Genomic DNA, 20,418 nt, shown 5'->3' with positions numbered 1-20,418 from the left:
CTGTTTCAATTATTCTTATTTTTTTATTCTTATTTTAATCTCTTCTATGTAAAGCACTTTGAATTACCATTGTGTATGAAATGTGCTATATAAATAAACTTGCCTTGCCTTGAAAGAGAGTGTGTGTGTGTGTGTGTGTGTGTGCGTGTTTTTGTGATTTACGAGGACAATTTTATAAGTTACAAATTAGTAATTACAAGGGTATTATGCTATAAATGTGATTTATGAGGACATTTCTAGTGTCCCCATAATTCAAATCACTTAAAAATCATACTAAACAATGTTTTATTGAAAATGTAAAAATGCAGAAGGTTTTCTGTGAGGGTTAGGTTTAGGGTTAGGGTTAGGGGATAGAATATAAAGTTTGTACAGTATAAAAGTCATTATGTCTATGGAAAGTCCTCATAATGATAGGTAGACCAACATATGTGTGTGTGAGAGAGATAGAGAGTGTGTGTGTTTGTGTGTGTATAAGTGTGTGTGTGTGAGTGTGTGTGTGTGTGAGTGTGTATATGTGTGTGTGAGAGAGAGTGTGTGTGTGTGAGAGAGTGTGTGTGGGAGTGTGTGTATAAGTGTGTGAGAGTGTGTGTGAGTGAGCGTGTATTTATCACTTTGTGGGGACCAAATGTCCCCATAAGGATAGTAAAACCCGAAATGTTTGACCTTGTGGGGACATTTTGTCGGTCCCCATGAGGAAAACAGCTTATAAATCATACTAAATTATGTTTTTTGAAAATGTAAAAATGCAGAAAATTTTCTGTGAGGGTTAGGTTTAGGGGATAGAATATAAAGTTTGTACAGTATAAAAACCATTATGTCTATGGAACGTCCCCATAAAACATGGAAACACAACATGTGTGTGTGTGTGTGTGTCTGAGTGTGAGTTGATTATGTGTGTGTGTGTGATTTATAAGATTTGCAGAATTAACAGAATCAGCCATGACTGTGTTCCTCCACCAGAGAGCAGCCACAACACACACTCACTCACACACACACACTCTCTCTCACACACACACACACACAATCAACACAACACATGACGAGTCACACACACACACACACACACACAGGATGGTCAGGATGAGCAGAACATGAATGAGGTTTCAGGTTTCACTCTCTCTATTGAGTGTTTCATTGGAAGAAAAGATAAAAAACAGAAACATCAGAACTGAGGTGATGAACACATGATGATGAGAGACGTTCTGTATCGGCGGGATTACAAGATAAACCTCAACACCGTTCTGACTGACTAAGACATAAAAACATGCATTTATTTGTAAGTGTACAACAAGTTTAAAAAAACATTTCAATCAAAATGAAAACTGTTTGAAATAACAACTGATCCTGGATCAATACATCCATAAATATTCCTCATTTACATCCATCTTTGGATAAATACACTGACCTCAGATCAGCACATCACAGCAAATAATCATTAAACTGGGATTTATTTATTTGCTACAAGTAAAACATCTACGTGAACATCCTGTAATGTGCTGATCCCATCATGTTGTGTTATGAACTTTAATTTACCCATAAACCCCTGTTCAAGAAACGGCAGTTCCAGCATGTGTTCAGCTGAATGTGACACACCTCATTATAATTGCCCCGTGAATCTATTTTAAGAGCTCTAAATCGCTGTTCTGACACTCACACCCGCTTCTCCAGAGAAACAGATCTTACCCATGATGCAACAGTGCATATCCGTACACGCATATGCTGTTTCCACTGACATCATTCTGCATCATGTTACCGGGCAACAGTGAAGTCACCATGTGTTGTCACAGCAACCCCTCTTCATCAAACGTCTCGCCCCGATGCGTGTTGTGTAACAGCGATGGCAAACGTCTGGTCACATGTCAACATCTCTGATACACTCACAACACACTGAACGATTGACAGATTGAACAGGACTCCAGGATGAAAAGCAGCACAGATCATTGATTTATTAGAGTATTGATATTATATGTGATTACAGTGATCGAGTATACCTGAGCGATACATGACAAACTGATTTTATAACATCCACGTTTGGTAATACAGACATTATATCGTCCATCACAGTGAACCGGTCTTCCTCCTCCAAACCAGTTCAAATACACCAGCAGAGTCTTTCTAGAACAACAGCTTCAGTGTTTATGAATGTTAGATGTGTGACATCACAGCAACGAGAGAGGTCAAAGGTGAGAGCGACAGTAAGGGAGGGATGAATGAGACGGGAAGGTCTTTTATCTACCGCAGTTACTCTGAAATGTCGTCTGGTAAATGCCTCACAATATTTACCCTGATTGAGCTTTCAATGGCGATTGTCTTTAAAGTTACAGTAGATACCGTCTCCTGCCATCACGTGTGACTCAATCGAGACGTGCTCATCGCTTGACCGGGTATGACATCACGCGAACGCTCATTTGGCGCTGCAGCTCATGCAACGGCGGCAGACCTCATGCATTAAACAGCAGCATGTCTGAAGTGCAACGAGCTTTTAGAAAACACGCTAAGATGCTTCACAAACCTTTGACACGCGTGTGCGGCAACGGCGAAGTGTTGATACACAGTTCTGACCTTATTGAACATGAAATGTGTTATGGCTGTATTCCACAAGAACAAAACTAAGACACTGCCTGGCCAACGCCAGAGTGGCACTCGGATATTTCATTGGGCCGCCTGTAACTTTCCTTACGGCACACATTCGTCGTGGCATTGATCGACAACCTTACGCACCGTCACAAGGTTTATTTCCATGACGGGAGACTTGAACCACTCCGTGCAGTCTCTCCAGCTCATCACAAACACCTTCAGCACTCACTCAATCACTCATTCAATGAAGCCTGGCATTGTCCTGCTGGCATATGCCCGTGTCGCCAGGGAAGAAAGAATCCACTGATAACCGGTTCGTTCAGTGCATTCAGGAAGTCCTCGACCTGACCGATTGATGCACTCCAGATCATAACACCGCCTCCAGACGCGGGTACAGCGGGCACGGTGTATGACGGGTGCATCATGCACTTCCCTTCTAATCCCTGATGCGCCCATCGCTTTGGAAAAGCTCCACACTCCATCTTTACGCTCACTAGCAAACCGAAGACATTATTGCCCGATTAGTCTCACTAAAGTTGCGACACAATCCCGTTCGCATCACATTGTGCGTGTGCAAATGCTCTTCCGCTATTAAACACAACCGCGAGTTCTACTGACGATATTTTACAATGTGACTTCAAGCGTTTTAGCGATCTTAATGACCATCGTTCAAGATTTCACTCCAGTAATCATCCCATCATAGACTCTTAAACATCTGCTTATTTATATCCTCGGGTCAGGCAGTGTCTATTAAACAAACAATATAATAATATAATTATTTAAAATATGGCTGTAACATATTCTGACAAAGCAAACAAGCAAATGATGAACTAAGAAACACAAAGAAAGAAATATGAGCTTTACACGAGATGTAAAGTCAAACAGGAAATGACACGGACGGAGAGAGAAATACGAGAATCCTAAAAGACGAGTCCACAAACATCGGCACAATCACGTGTCAAACGCTCACTCGCACTCACAGTGGTATTTTATCAATGTAGTAGAACATCATTTACAATTCCTCTCTCCGTCTGTGATGCGGCTATCAGCGGTGAAGTGTGACACGCTACGTCTGCTCGAGCCAACAGCAGCGCTAAAGGCCGCGGCAGACAGCAGGCATCACCGTTGACTTCAAACGCACCAATCAGAGTCCAGCTTCTCATTCTCTCTTCAGCCGCGTTACGTCTCGCTCCGGATTCCTGCGCCGATGACACGCCAACTCCATAAGCTCCACCCCGCCCACCACCTTCTGCTGAACCAGGAAGAAGATGACCACCAACAGGAAGTAGATCTGCACAGGAGCCCAGAGCCACAGAGCGACGAACGAGAGCACGATGAAGGCGTTCCAGTACAACAGCGACGCCACTTTAATCAGCGCCACTCTCAGCTCGCTCTTACACGGCGGCACGCAAGCCTTGGGATCGTCGAAGCCGCGTGGAACGGCATGATAGAAGTCGTGCAGTCGCCGCTCTTTCTCCATCCAGCGCTCTTGACACCACAGTTGCAACTGCGCCGTGGACCGGGGGAGAGTCCGCACCGGGTAGCGACGCACGTGAAAGTGGATCTCGCGGGGGAACAGGCCGAGCACGAGGTGGCGCTCCGTCTGCGGGATGTTTTGAGGATATGCGACAGTGATGTCGTGGACGGCGTCTAAATTCTGTCCTGTAAAGAGAGAGAAAAGATTCATTACACAGATCAAGAGTGAATGAGATCTGAAACTCATCCGTCACCCTTCTGTTTAACTTCATAATGACTGTGAGCCAATTAAATTATGTTTCCATGACGACTCGATCGCCCTTGTGCTCTTCTGCGCTACGTTCCACTTCACTTTTAACATCCACTTGCTAACTCTCATTATTTCACTGGTGTGCTAATATTATAATTTCTGTGAAGCTTGATTAATCCAACAAATTCATTCTAATGAAAAAATATTTAATGAACATATAAGATTTATACATTTATGCCTCTGAAATTCTAACTAAACTTTACCTGAATCTGTTCATGTAGATCACCAAATAATTGCACAAATTGGCATCAGTGATCAAGGGCACAGGGTGATCCAGTTAAACCCACCGCACGGGTTCTGCCAGTAGTGGACACTCACGCATGTCAGCTAATATGTCCGTGAGACGGCGAGATTAGCGAGGGAAGGGCAAACACATTTGAAGTGGAATGTAAAATCAGGGTAAAACCAACCGAACCTTTACAATTAACATGCCAATTATTCATTAAACCAAAGTGTAAACAATGAACAGCAGCAGGATTATGAATGAAACTGAATGTTTCCATGAGATCATCATCAGTAATGCTTTAATAAACGCTCAGATCATCTCTCAGTTTAACTCTTGAGCTTTACAGTGACGTCACACAACTGCAGCGCTTACATAAGACAAGCTGCCACACATTCACTGGAGCTTTAGTGTGCTCAAAGAACACACACACACACACACACACACACACACACACACACACACACACACACACATATGCGGACGCATGGTCTCTCACGCACGCATGGTCTCACACGCTCGCACGCATGGTCTCTCACACACGCTCGCACGCATGGTCTCTCACACACGCTCGCACATGCACGCACGCACAGTCTCTCACACACGCATGGTCTCTCACACACGCTCCCACGCATGGTCTCTCACGCACGCATGGTCTCTCACACATGCTCGCATGCATGGTCTCTCACGCACGCATGGTCTCTCACACATGCTCGCACGCATGGTCTCTCACGCACGCATGGTCTCTCACACACGCATGGTCTCTCGCACACGCACGCACGCACAGTCTCTCACACACGCATGGTCTCTCACGCATGCTCGCACGCATGGTCTCACGCACGCACAGTCTCTCACGCACGCATGGTCTCTCACACATGCTCGCACGCATGGTCTCTCACGCACGCACAGTCTCTCACACACGCATGGTCTCTCGCACACGCACGCACGCACAGTCTCTCACACACGCATGGTCTCTCACGCATGCTCGCACGCATGGTCTCTCACGCACGCACAGTCTCTCACGCACGCATGGTCTCTCACACATGCTCGCACGCATGGTCTCTCACGCACGCACAGTCTCTCACACACGCATGGTCTCTCGCACACGCACGCACGCACAGTCTCTCACACACGCATGGTCTCTCACGCACGCATGGTCTCTCACACATGCTCGCATGCATGGTCTCTCATGCACACATGGTCTCTCACACATGCTCGCACGCATGGTCTCTCACGCACGCATGGTCTCTCACACACGCTCGCACGCATGGTCTCTCACGCACGCATGGTCTCTCACACACGCTCGCACGCATGGTCTCTCATGCACGCATGGTCTCTCACACGCTCGCACATGCACGCACGCACGCACTAACAATCACACGTGTGATTTAAACATGGATGCACAGATGACCTCTGACCTTTGTACAGCATGTCAACAATAAAGGTAAATCCGGTGGTCCGCGGGTGAAGAACATATTCGTACTTCGGAAGCCCGTTTTTCTCAGCAAACTCATCACTCCTGGCTCGAGTGTTTTCTGCACAAAACATGAAAAGCAGAAACACAGGCTGCATTTGCACTGTCAATAATCTCTAACAAAAACACTACACATCCAACTGGAGCCATTTCCAAATGTGGAACTAAATCAGGACACCTTGAATGCTTGCTGGAAAAACAGCATCAGAAACAGACGTGTGTGTGTGTGTGTGCGCGTGTGAGTGTGTGTGCGAGTGAGTGTGTATGTGTGACTGAGTGAGAACAAAGCGACACGATCCCATGCATTTTCAAAGAGAGCTGGCGACTAGATGGGGGCGTGGCCAGCGACATGACAAAGTTGAGAAAAGTTTAACTTTATGCAAATGAGGAGCGACAACCAATAGGAGTGAAGACAGTGCTCACTGGAGCTCACGTCACCCGCCCCTTTGAATCGAGCGCAGGTAAGACTGGAGTGGTGGTGTAGTGGGCTAAAGCACTGAACTGGTAATCAGAAGGTTGCTGGTTCGATCCCCACAGTCACCACCATTGTGTCCTTGAGTATGGCACTTAACTCCAGGTTGCTCCGGGGGGGACTGTCCCTGTAATAAGTGCTCTGTATAATACATAGGTACTCAGAAGGTTGCTGGTTCGATCCCCACAGCCACCACCATTGTGTCCTTGAGTGAGACACTTATCTCCAGGTTGCTCCGGGGGGATTGTCCCTGTAATAAGTGCACTGTATAATACATTGGTAATCAGAAGGTTGCTGGTTTGATCCCCACAGTCACCACCATTGTGTCCTTGAGTAAGACACTTAACTCCAGGTTGCTCCGGGGGGATTGTCCCTGTAATAAGTGCTCTGTATAATACATTGGTACTCAGAAGGTTGCTGGTTTGATCCCCACAGTCACCACCATTGTGTCCTTGAGTAAGACACTTAACTCCAGGTTGCTCCGGGGGGATTGTCCCTGTAATAAGTGCACTGTAAGTCACTTTGGATAAAAGTGTCTGCCAAATGCATAAATGTAAATGTAAGATAAAATGTTTCTGGTGATTTCACTGTTCTACATGATCTGTGTGTAATCACACACATGGATGTAATAAAACATTGTGTGTGGAAACTGTGAGTTTGATTTGTGGATGTTGTACAGTGATAGATCTGTAATCTGGTTAATGATTAAATGCATTGAGCTCTGCTGTATTTTATGTAATAACACTCTCCACAGCAGAATATCATTTTTAAGTGATGAGAAAACTAATTCCTTGTCAAATTAGCATTATATCTTCGTTTTACTGGCAGTATATCTTATCTGTGATCACAATATTTAAAGATATGGCCAGAGTGACCGCAGTAGGAGCTCCAGAGACTGCATATGTGAACGGGGCTTCATGGAGGGGTCATCAGCAGACACAGAACATGAGGTCAGGTCACAGGGTCACCGTCACTGCTTTCAATGAGAGTCCATCACTGTGTGTGTGTGTGTGTGTGTGAGTGTGTGTGTGTGTGTGTGGTCTCACCGGTGAGGTCAGTGCCCTCGGGGAACAGCAGCAGCTGCACTGGTTCTTTGATGTGGCAGAAATATTCCAGCATGTTGGTCATGTGACTGCGGTCTTCATCCCAGCGACGGTGGATAAAGATAAAGGAGGCGACCTGCATCGCCCAGCCTGCGTACACACACACACACACACACACTTTACAACAGTCCATAAGATGCTCAACAGACTGAATTCACTGTTTATGAAGTTCTGGACGCACCGAATCCAGGGACGACTTTCAGCGCCGCTTTGATGCAGATCTTCTCCAGACGCAGATAACTGAACCTCAGCAGACAACACCACAGGAACATCCAGTCCAGTCTAGTGCGGTGGTTCATTATTATCACACTCCGTTCACCAGGAACAAAACCATCACCGGTAATGACCACCTTCACACCAAACACCAGCTCCAACAGAGCCTGAGAGAGAGAGAGAGAGAGAGAGACAGAGAGAGAGACAGGGAGAGAGACAGGGAGAGAGAGAGAGAGACAGACAGACAGAGAGACAGACAGACAGACAGACAGAGAGACAGAGAGGGAGAGAGAGAGAGACACACAGAGAGCGAGAGAGACACACAGAGAGAGAGACAGACAGCGAGAGACAGACAGAGAGAGAGAGAGAGAGACACACAGAGACAGACAGAAAGAGAGAGAGAGAGACATCCGTTCTGACTTGTGTTGATTAATTCGGCATTCTTTGAGACAGGGCACATGGATAAACGGTTAGGAATTAAGAACATTAAGAAATGCTAATAAAAGAAATATTTAATAAGCCAGCAGTGAAGCAGACATTTCCCAGCATGCCTGCATCAGTGATGATGATGACGGACGTACCACAGGAAGAGTGAACCAGGTGGCAACGATCCGGTCTGTGATCCAGCGGTACCATGCAGGGGACATCAGCATCACTGGCAGCACTGGACCCAACATGAAGATACTGCCGAAGAAACTGGCCAGAAACAGAGTTATGATGAAGTACAAACCCCTCACAGACACCTGCGCCATCACCTGTGAGAGAGACCGCAGAGATGCAGTATGAGAGCATGTACATACAACACATCTGGTGGCAAATAAAGTCACACACATCTGGGACAGCATGAGGGTGAGTAAATGATGAGAGAACTTACATTTTTGCATGTACTGTCCCTTTAAATACACTTCAAGAATTTTTCAATTGAGTCAATAAAAGCTACTTATGACTCTGCATTTACCCTACCTGTGAGATAATGTGTGTCATCATCACCACCTTCATCATCATCAAGTTCATCATCACATTCATCATCACCACCTTCATCATCACCACCTTCATCATCATCATCATCACCACCTTCATCATCATCATCATCACCATCAGAATCGCTCACAGATGACCCGGCCGCATCGCTCAAAGCACGCTGAAGTGCTGGAGGACAATGGAAAAACATCCGTTCATTCATGCGGTCACTGTCTGATAATGTCTGTGTGGAAACTCACCGCAGGACAACAGAGTTAACACATGATTGACCCTCACACACCGTCATTACAGCATCATCATTTCATCACCGCACATCTGTTCAGAGCAACAGCAGCACGTGACGATGTTTTTCAGGACAGGTGAGACGTTCAAGAGCAGATAACTTGATTTTCAGTGCCAAGGTCACATCTGAATACAAGCATCAACTGGACAAAAGCTGAACATGTGTTTGAGAAAGTGCTTAATGTCTAATTCTCAAACAATAACAAGGAAATAAAACATGTCAAAGCAAAACTGATAATCCAATTTTCAAAAGTCTGCTGTCCAAATTCAAAGCTTGATCCTTGGTGAAATGAAACGTGATCTGGCGGGACTACGGACACTGATCACAGCTCTCCTATAGAAATGCTGCATAAACCTCGTGATACTGACAAGAACTGAAGAATCCATGAAACTGATGATGGCCACCTCACTGTGGAGTCGTTCTGCTGGACATTTTAGCTGTAGGCGCGGCTGTGTCGTTTAAGCGCGCTATGAGACGCAAGTAAGGGAAACGAGCTGCCACGTCACTCAAGCTCTGACGGCACGACTTTCAGACAGCGCTGTCGAGTATTCCTCGAGCGAATCTCCACTCTCACATGTACAAACAAGGACTTTCAAACTTAGAGACCTGGCTGAGTGAAGCCTTTCCAGACAGCGCATTACATCTGATGGACCAGATGTTTGGAGCAGATCACATTGCGGATTTAACGCGGGAAACGAGAGGCGGTGGAACAGGCTTTTGGTGTACAGATGTAACAACATTAAAGAAGATGTGCTGTCCTAATTTGGAAGAGCTCTTTATCAACTAAGCCTTTCTAGTCGCCGTGGGAGTTTTAAATGTTTATTCTGGTGAGTGTTTATATTCCTCCACAAGCATGTGTGAGTGCAGCACTGCAACAGCTGGCTGATCAGATCACAGACACGGAACAGCAATACCCGGACTCAGTTATTATTCTCAGAGATTTTAACAGAGCTAACCTCACCTGTGAACTGCCAAAATACAGACAGCACATTACATGCCCAACTGAGACTGGATCACTGCTACACAACATTAAAGGATGCATATCGCTCTGTCCCTACAGCAGCTTTGGGACTGTCTGATCACTGTCTGGTTTATCTTCGTCCCACCTACAGGCCGAAACTATAAACAGATAAACCTGTAGTAAAGACTGTAAAGAACAGGGAGTCCTGCAACAGATGGCATTGCCCCCACAGTGCCCCACTGAACATCGAGTCAGTCTGAGATGATATAAACAGACAGAAGTAATTGAGATTAAATAGACAGAAGAACGGTGGTGAATTCTCCAAGAATCTTGAACATCCGATCTGCCAACAAACAAGAGAAACTGTGTGCAGGTGCATCTTGGGAGAATTGGGCTGTTTTAAAGGCAAAGGTGGTCACACCCAATATTGTTTTAGCTTTTTTAAGTTTTCTGGACTTTGTATGCCATTAAGTGATAACTAAAACTATTTATGGCATTATTTTTGAAGACATCCTCATTATGCAACATTTTTCACAAGTGCCTAAAACTTTGGCACAGTACTGTATGTATATTTATGCATTTGGAGACGCTTTTATCCAAAGTGACTTACAGTGCACTTATTACAGGGACAATCCCCCCGGAGCAACCTGGAGTTAAGTGTCTTACTCAAGGACACAATGGTGGTGACTGTGTGGATCAAACCAGCAAACTCCTGATTATCAGTTATGTGCTTTAGCCCACTACACCACCACCACTCAGACACATATGAGATCCAGCTTTTGGCACTGGACAATTGAGGGACTTGTACACAACTATTACACAAGGTGCAAACATTCATTGATGCTCAAGATGACAACAAACTACTATCCATCCATCCATCTTCAACCGCTTATCTGAAGTCGGGTCGCGGGGGCAGCAGCTCCAGCAGGGGGCCCCAAACTTCCCTATCCCGAGCCACATTAACCAGCTCTGACTGGGGGACCACGAGGCGTTCCCAGGTCAGTGTGGAGATGTAATCTCTCCACCTAATCCTGGGTCTTCCCCGAGACCTCCTCCCAGCTGGACGTGCCTGAAACACCTTCCTAGGGAGGAGGCCAGGGGGCATCCTTACCAGATGCCCAAACCACCTCAACTGACTCCTCTCGACGCAAAGGAGCAGCGGCTCTACTCCGAGCTCCTCACGGATGACTGAGCTCCTCACCCTGTCTCTAAGGGAGAAGCCCGCCACCCTTCTAAGGAAGCCCATTTCGGCCGCTTGTACTCGCGACCTAGTTCTTTCGGTCATGAAACTACTGTTAAACAAACTATATACATAAAAAATATATTTTATCTCATATATTTCTATAAATTATGAATTTTGTAGATCTTATTTCTGAACAGCAATCTAAATCGAGCAAATCAGTGATTTGGCTACTAAAAACAGCCATTTGGCTCCTTAATGTTTCAGTTTAGAAGCCAATGGCTCCCAAGTCATTTCTTTAGTCTGGAGCCCTGCTACTAGGACTTACAACATACAACAGCGACAATCCATGTTTTACAGCAAAACTCAGGCAGCTTCGTCAGGCCAAAGAGGATGCTTACAGAAGCGGGGATAAAATATTGTATAACGAGGTCAAAAACACACTGACAAAGGAAATTAAAGTGGCTAAAAAAAGCTACTCCAAGAAGCTGAAAAACAAGGTTTCAGTTAACGACCTTGCATCAGTGTGGAGAGGCCTGAAAGACATTCCTAGTTTCAAGACACCATCCCCAACACTGTAGGGAACCAACAACTGGCTTACGACTTGAATGTGTTTTACTGTAGATTTGAAAGGCCCAATCTCACACCCCACACCCAACCTGACCTTCACTACACACAAACACCAACCCCCCTCCTCCCCCTCCTACTATTCAACCTGCACTTAAGATCTGTGAAGAGGATGTGTGCTGGGTTTTCTGGAACCAAAAGACAATGAAAGCACTGGACCCAGATGGTGTTTCACCCACTTGTCAAAAACCCTGTGCTGACCAGCTGGACCCCATCTACACACAGATCACTGGAGCAGTGTGAAGTTCCCTGCTGCTTCAAATGCTCCACCATCATCCCTGTCCCAAAGAAACCCAAGAACAAAGGACTTAATGACAACAGACCTGTCGTCCTGACAACTGTGGTCATTAAGTCATTTGAGAGACTGGTGTTGGCCCACCTGAAGGACATCACTGGACCACTGGATGATGCAGTCAAAATGGGATTGCATCATGTCCTGCAACATGTGGACAGACCAGGGACATACGCAAGGTTCCTTTTTGTGGACTTCAGTTCGGCTTTCAACACCATCATCCCAGATATACTCCAGAATAAACTACACCAGCTCTCTGTTCCCATGTCTATCTGTCAGTGGATCACCAGCATTCAGACGGACAGGCAGCAGTTAGTAAGACTGGGTAGATTCACTTCCAGCACCTGTACGATCAGCACTGGTGCCCCCCAGGGATGTGTGCTCTCCCCACTACTCTTCTCCCGCTACACCAATGACTGCACCACCAAGTCAAACTCCTGAAGTCTGCAGACGACACTAATGTCATCGACCTCATCCGAGATGACAATGAGTCTGAATACAGAAGGGAGGTTAAACAGCTGTCTGGTGCAGTCAAAACAACCTGGTGCTGAACATGCTCAAAACAGTGGAGATGATTGTGGACTTTAGGAGGAACATCCCAACATTGACCCCCCCCCTCACCATTCTGAACATTACTTTGCCAGCAGTGGAGTATTCAGGTTCCTGGGCACTACCATCTCACAGGACCTGAGGTGGGAGACCCACATTGACTCCATTGTGAAAAAGGCCCATCAGAGGTTGTACTTCCTTCGCCAGCTGAGGAAGTTCAACCTGCCACCAGTGCTGCTGAAACAGTTCTACTCAGCAGTCATTGAGTCTGTCCTCTGCAATTCAACTGTCTGGTTTGGTTCAGCTACCAAATCAGACATCAGACTACAGGGGACAGTTCGGACTGCTGAGAGGATTATTGGTGCCCCCTGCCCTCCCCTTTAAGAACTGTACACTTCCAGAGTGAGGAAAAAGGCTGGTAAAATCCCTCAGGACCCCACTCACCCCACCCATTACCTTTCTGAACGGTTGCCTTCTGGCCGACACTTCAGAGCTCTGAGCACCAGAACCGTAAGACACAAGAACAGTTTTCCCCCTCAGAATATCCATCTCAAAAACAGTTAAACAGGAAACCGCGCACCCTGAGGCTGCGTTCATTGTTACCGGGGACTTTAACAAAACCAACTTCAAAACAATCCCTCCAAAATACCACCAACACATAAAGTTCAACACACGAGGGGACCGGGTTTTAGATCATTGTTACTCTCCTTTCCGGGATGGCTACAAATCCCTCCCCCGCCCCTCATTTGGCAAATCGGACCATTCTTCCGTTCTGCTTTTGCCCGCTTACAAGCAGAAGCTGAAACGGGAAGCACCCACCCTCAGAACGATCCAGTGCTGGTCAGACCAATCAGAATCTGCGCTACAAGACTGCTTTGATCACGCGGACTGGGAGATGTTCCGGTCCGCCTCTGATGACGACATCGAGGTTTGACAGCGTAACGTGTTTCATCAGAAAGTGCGTAGAGGATGTTATTCCGACCAAAACAATACGGATATACCCCAACCAGAAACCATGGGTTAACGGCGAGGTTCGCGCGGCACTCAATGCGCGGTCCTCCGCTTTTAATTCTTCTAACACGGAGGAGCGTAAACAAGCCAGTTATGCCCTCCGTAACACCATCAGTGCAGCCAAACGCCAGTACAGGCACAAACTTGAAGGTCAGTTCAACACCACTGACTCTAGAAGTATGTGGCAGGGAATTAACATCATCACGGACTATAAATGGAATAAAGACTCCGCCGTGAACACCGCTGCATCTCTCCCAGACGAACTTAATACATTTTATGCTCGTTTCGAGGACAACACCACCGCTCTCGCGGCGAGAGCACTCGCGGCTGACGCTTCAGAGGTTGGTTCACTCTCCGTCTCTGTTGTGGATGTAACCCGATCCTTCCGACGGGTGAACATCTGTAAAGCCGCGGGTCCAGACGGCATTCCGGGCCGCGTCATCAGAGCGTGCGCGAATCAACTGGCTGGTGTTTTTACGGACATTTTCAATCTGTCCCTCTCCCTGTCTGTAGTCCCCACATGCTTCAAAACATCAACCATTGTGCCTGTACCGAAGCAAGCCACAATCACTTGCTTAAATGACTGGTGTCCGGTTGCTCTGACCCCCATCATCAGCAAATGCTTTGAAAGGTTAATCAGAGATTACATCTGCTCTGTTCTGCCCCCCTCTTTGGACCCATTGCAGTTTGCCTACCGCAACAACCGCTCCACTGATGATGCCATTGCATCTACACTACACACTGCTCTCTCCCATCTGGAAAAAAGGAACACATATGTGAGAATGCTGTTTGTTGACTACAGCTCAGCATTCAACACCATAGTGCCCTCCAAGCTTGATGAGAATCTCCGGGCTCTGGGTCCTGGATTTCCTGTCAGGCAGACGTCAGGTGGTTAGAATGGGCTGCAACACCTCCTCATCACTGACCCTCAACATTGGAGCCCCGCAGGGCTGTGTTCTCAGCCCCCTACTGTATTCACTGTACACACATGACTGTGTGGCAACACATAGCTCCAATGCCATCATTAAGTTTGCTGACGATACGACGGTGGTAGGTCTGATCACTGACAATGATGAAACAGCCTACAGAGAGGAGGCGCACACTCTGACACGCTGGTGTCAGGAGCACAACCTCTCCCTCAACGTCAGTAAAACCAAGGAGCTTGTGGTGGATTTCAGGAGGAAAGACGGAGAACACAGCCCCATCACCATTAATGGAGCACCAGTAGAGAGTCAGCAGTTTCAAGTTCCTCGGTGTCCACATTACTGAGGAACTCACATGGTCTGTCCACACTGAGGCCGTTGTGAAGAAGGCTCACCAGCGCGTCTTCTTCCTGAGACGGCTGAGGAAGTTTGGAATGAACCAACACATCCTCACACGGTTCTACACTAGCACTGTAGAGAGCATCCTGACTGGCTGCATCACCGCCTGGTACGGCAATAGCACCGCCCACAACTGCAAAGCCCTGCAAAGGGTGGTGCGAACTGCCAGAAACATCATTGGAGGTGAGCTTCCCTCCCTCCAGGACATATACACCAGGCAGTGTGTGAAAAAAGCTCGGAGGATCATCAGAGACTCCAGCCACCCGAGTCATGGGCTGTTCTCACTGCTACCATCAGGCAGGCGGTATCGCAGCATCAAGACCGACTACATGATAGCTTCTTCCCCCAAGCAGTCAGACTGTTGAACACTTGATCTATCACGATCAATAATTCATACCTGCAAACTCCTCAGAGTAAAAAAGGTGACAGTATCGCTGGGGGGTTGGGGAGATGGATGATTGGATACCCGGCTAACGATAAGCCTAGCTAACGTTACAGGGATATTCCACCATTTGGGGAATTAAGCTCATTTTCCACCTCCCCTCGAGTAAAACAATAGTTTTTGTACCGTTTTGGAAACCATTCATACCACTTTTAGCATAGCTTAACGTAATTTATAGGTATGACGACAATACTAGGGGTGGAACGGTACACAGAAGTCACGGTTCGGTTCATACCTTGGTTCAGACATCACGGTTCGATGCGATTTCGGTACAATGGAGTGAAAAGCAAAACAAAAATATAGATAGCATTTTTATCATTGTCTTAAGCCTTGTATTTTTAAATGAGTTTTATTAATAAAGGCTTAGAACCAGTTTATTTGTAGTGCACTGACAATAGTTTTATACAATTAGTTTATTAATAAAAATTAATAAAAAGACCTTGAGATATGTTTGGTAATTGTACCTGAATGAATTTAAAATTTGCTATATTTCAGATCAATATATTTGTTTTCCTTAATTTTAATTAACCCTAACTTTATTCTCACCTGAATTATAAATAATTGATTTCCGTATAATATAATACTACCATTAAAAACACATTTGATTTTCTTTTTTAAGCAACATAGAATGTGTAACTTAAAAATAAACAGATTAGTGCTCTGAGGACAAGAAATGAAAACCAATGCGATATGATGAATGTCCAAAAGATAGAACCCACAGACTGTTTTGAAATGGGGTTGGATAAATGTTTTGCTTTTAAAACTGTGTGTGTGTGTGTGTGTGTGTTTTTGGTTGGGTGACAGTTGTAGGTTACAGTTTGACAAGAGTTTAGAGTGTGACAAAAGCACAATGTTGTATTTGATTGCGAGTGTACACAAATAAGTAAACACTTTGCAGTTTGAATGATGTCCTGTATTAACAAAATGATGGAGTATGTTTTTGTTTCCAATGTTCGAACGTGCCCGCGCGCCTCTCTCTCTCTCTCACTCACACTCACACACACACACACACACACACACACACACACACACACACTACAGCATTACAATCTTGACATCGCAGCCTGTTTATTATGCTGCGTTCACACCAAACGTGAATAGAGCTAAATTTATCGCTATCGCTATTTTTTCCCTTGTATTCTCTGTGCAAATTCGTGCACCGAACCGTGACACCCGTACAGTTTCGGTTCAATACGAATAACTTACATGTACCGTTCCACCCATAGACAATACAATATTATTGTAAATTATATCACATAAAAAGCGGTAGCTAACGTTACTTGAATCAAGCAAACAAATAGCTTTTGTTTTTGCTCCAAAAAGCTTGACTTACCTCGAATTTCACACACGATTCCTACACGTTATGAGTTTCCATCAGACTCGCGTGGTTGACGCTGTGTGCTTCAAGATTCTGACGCAAGTGCTAAGATTCCGATTGGCCAAGAGAAATGTCAATTATAAGAATTATCCAATAATGTTTCTCAATTCTAGCCTCCATGGCATGCAGATGAAGGGCGGGCAGCATACCCTAAAAAATCTCTCCGGCTCTACGCGATTCACGTAAATGACCCAATTGACCAAGAAAACGGCGATTTTTGCAGCGTCAAGTTTGCAGGTATGATAATTAGCACTGCACTTTATTCATCTATAATCTCACACTGGACTGTCAACATATTCTCCTAAATATACTACTTCATATATATATATATATACACTCACCTAAAGGATTATTAGGAACACATACTAATACTGTGTTTGACCCCCTTTCGCCTTCAGAACTGCCTTAATTCTACGTGGCATTGATTCAACAAGGTGCTGAAAGCATTCTTTAGAAATGTTGGCCCATATTGATAGGATAGCATCTTGCAGTTGATGGAGATTTGTGGGATGCACATCCAGGGCACGAAGCTCCCGTTCCACCACATCCCAAAGATGCTCTATTGGGTTGAGATCTGGTGACTGTGGGGGCCATTTTAGTACAGTGAACTCATTGTCATATTCAAGAAACCAATTTGAAATGATTCGAGCTTTGTGACATGGTGCATTATCCTGCTGGAAGTAGCCATCAGAGGATGGGTACATGGTGGCCATAAAGGGATGGACATGGTCAGAAACAATGCTCAGGTAGGCCGTGGCATTTAAACGATGCCCAATTGGCACTAAGGGGCCTAAAGTGTGCCAAGAAAACATCCCCCACACCATTACACCACCACCACCAGCCTGCACAGTGGTAACAAGGCATGATGGATCCATGTTCTCATTCTGTTTACGCCAAATTCTGACTCTACCATCTGAATGTCTCAACAGAAATCGAGACTCATCAGACCAGGCAACATTTTTCCAGTCTTCAACTGTCCAATTTTGGTGAGCTCTTGCAAATTGTAGCCTCTTTTTCCTATTTGTAGTGGAGATGAGTGGTACCCGGTGGGGTCTTCTGCTGTTGTAGCCCATCCGCCTCAAGGTTGTGCGTGTTGTGGCTTCACAAATGCTTTGCTGCATACCTCGGTTGTAACGAGTGGTTATTTCAGGCAAAGTTGCTCTTCTATCAGCTTGAATCAGTCGGCCCATTCTCCTCTGACCTCTAGCATCAACAAGGCATTTTCAGCCCACAGGACTGCCGCATACTGGATGTTTTTCCTTTTCACACCATTCTTTGTAAACCCTAGAAATGGTTGTGCGTGAAAATCCCAGTAACTGAGCAGATTGTGAAATACTCAGACCGGCCCGTCTGGCACCAACAACCATGCCACGCTCAAAATTGCTTAAATCACCTTTCTTTCCCATTCAGACATTCAGTTTGGAGTTCAGGAGATTGTCTTGACCAGGACCACACCCCTAAATGCATTGAAGCAACTGCCATGTGATTGGTTGATTAGATAATTGCATTAATGAGAAATTGAACAGGTGTTCCTAATAATCCTTTAGGTGAGTGTGTATATATATTTCATATACTCCCACTTATTGTATTGTATACTGTGTATTTTATATTGTGTGTATGGTTTACTGTACATTGTATATAATTATTGTGTTGTGTAAGTATGTGTACATTTGATTTGTAAATTGTTTTGTGTACATATGTTGTTTACTGTAATTGGTATATGTATCGTCACTGTCATGACTGATATGTTGCTCAGACCTGCACACAAGAATTTCACCTACTGTTGCACTTGTGTACATAGTAGTGTGACAATAAAGTGATTTGATTGATATTGATTTGATTAAAACTGCCCCATTGAGCAATAATTATGTGCAATACATAGCCTAGTCAGTTATATTATTTAACATATCATACCTCTGCATTACATTCTCTTGCACTGTATATAACAGATGTTTTTCTACATACTATATGTATATTATTGTCTTGTGTATTTCTATTTATACTTATATTTCTACTCACATTTTTTTTTATTATTATTATTATCTCTGTCAGCAGGAAAAATGTCTTGTATGTGTAAGCATCCTTGGCAATTAAGATCATTCTGATTGTGAATTATGATTAAGATTAAAAAACAAATGGAAGATGGTCACTAAAATAGTGTGTGAAAATTGTGCAAATGATGTAAACTTCAGTTTTCAGTTTATTATATAATTTAACACAAAGTGATGATATCTGTTAACACAATCCAATCTGTACAGTGATGTAATGTTATCATTCTGCATGCGTGCATATACTGTTGTTGTTGTTGTTACAGAGGTCATTTATTTAACAGAGGACAATTTAATGAGAATATTATTTATGCAACAGTTCACCTGTGAAAAACGTCAAATAAACACATTTTAAACTGAAGTCTGCACCAAAGTCTATTATCTGCATCATTATATTAACTAAAGATAGATCATGTCCTATAAAACTAATTGTGCAGTGTTGTTTATTTACTCACTTCTGATCGCTGTAGTTTTAAACTGTTGTGTTTGTCAATATCAGCCAGATGAGCTCACGAGACATCTAAACATCCTCTGCGAGTCAAACTTATTATCCACAGTCAGTTAGTTAAACCAGATTAAACTGTGCGTTTAAAGACAGAAATCGAGAAATATAAAGTAATATGACAAATGTAAACTCATTTGAGGCGGCCATGACTTTCTCTTCCTGCCGTTCCCGACCTCTCAACTTCCTCCTCTGATGACTGACCAATTACAGACAACCAACCCTGTAAGCCCCGCCCATTCAGACGCACCGTCATATTACGCGTTTCATAATTTATTAAAGGGACAGTTCACCTATAAATGAAAATCCTCTCATTATTTACTCCCCTCATGATATCTCAGGTGTGTTTGACTTTCTTTCTTCAGCAGAACACATTTGAAGATAAATAGATAAATACAGCAGAAGTGGGACACTGTTTTCTTTATAGTTAAATAGTGCTTAAATGTTGATCTTTTTTCACACCTAAAGGGATTTTTGGAGTTTCAAAGGAGAAATCTCCATTCACTTGCATTTTAATGACCTTCTGAGCTGAGATATTTATCTATTTATCTTCAAATGTGTTCTGCTGAAGATAGAAAGTACAAATTCATGGCCAAATAAATGACTATTATAGATTTACATGCACATTTAGTCATTTAGCTTTTATCCAAACCAGTAATTATTCATACAGAAGCCCATAATATCTGAAGTATCACTGTGACCACACACAAATCTGTGTGTCTCTCTCCCGTCCGCCGCGGTCTCCTCTCCTTAAACGCTCCCGCTGCGAGACCGGTGTGATGCAGAGGTGGCTTGTTCACCACTCATCTCTCCGGCCTCGGTCTGCCCAGACACAGTAGTACAGGAGCAACAGCAGAAAAAACAAACGGAGGAAAAAGATTTTCTTTTAATAACAGGAAGTGCCTTTATACAGTATTTGTACTATACGTTACCATGGCTACCCCCTGCACTACTATATCTTGTATTTGTTTTTTAAGGTGCATCTCAAATAGCA

General features: G+C 44.6%; 1 protein-coding gene across 2 annotated transcripts; it reads right to left on the bottom strand.

The window, feature by feature from the left end:
• Window positions 1-1,244: 1,244 nt before the first annotated feature.
• On the bottom strand, window positions 1,245-19,602 carry LOC127617590 (lysocardiolipin acyltransferase 1-like). 2 transcript variants are annotated; one of them, XM_052089576.1, is made up of 7 exons: window positions 19,378-19,602; window positions 8,812-8,997; window positions 8,430-8,603; window positions 7,817-8,015; window positions 7,579-7,725; window positions 6,005-6,121; window positions 1,245-4,239 (listed from the first exon to the last, which is right to left on the bottom strand). In XM_052089576.1, exons 2-7 carry the CDS (start codon window positions 8,944-8,946, stop codon window positions 3,737-3,739), a joined length of 1,275 nt encoding a protein of 424 aa, XP_051945536.1. In that variant the 5' UTR covers window positions 8,947-8,997; window positions 19,378-19,602; the 3' UTR covers window positions 1,245-3,736. The 2 variants fall into 2 exon arrangements, with proteins under 2 accessions (XP_051945536.1, XP_051945538.1); XM_052089578.1 differs by lacking the exon at window positions 8,812-8,997.
• Between the last annotated feature and the right edge of the window lie 816 nt (window positions 19,603-20,418).

This window comes from Xyrauchen texanus, chromosome 24 (assembly GCF_025860055.1).
Source record: "Xyrauchen texanus isolate HMW12.3.18 chromosome 24, RBS_HiC_50CHRs, whole genome shotgun sequence".
NCBI classification, from domain to species: domain Eukaryota; kingdom Metazoa; phylum Chordata; class Actinopteri; order Cypriniformes; family Catostomidae; genus Xyrauchen; species Xyrauchen texanus.
Note: the sequence above shows the minus strand (reverse complement) of the source record. Positions and strands in the feature narration are given on the sequence as shown.

Bases quoted from the DNA above. Each gene is read 5' to 3' on its own strand.
- LOC127617590 (XM_052089576.1), bottom strand. From the start codon at position 8,946: ATGGTGATGATGATGATGATGAAGGTGGTGATGATGATGATGATGAAG. The intron at 7,726-7,816 runs GTGCGTCCAGAA...GTGTGTACGCAG, and splicing joins GAAAGTCGTCCCTGGATTCG to GCTGGGCGATGCAGGTCGCC. The intron at 4,240-6,004 runs GTCAGAGGTCAT...CTCTCTTTACAG, and splicing joins TGTTGACATGCTGTACAAAG to GACAGAATTTAGACGCCGTC.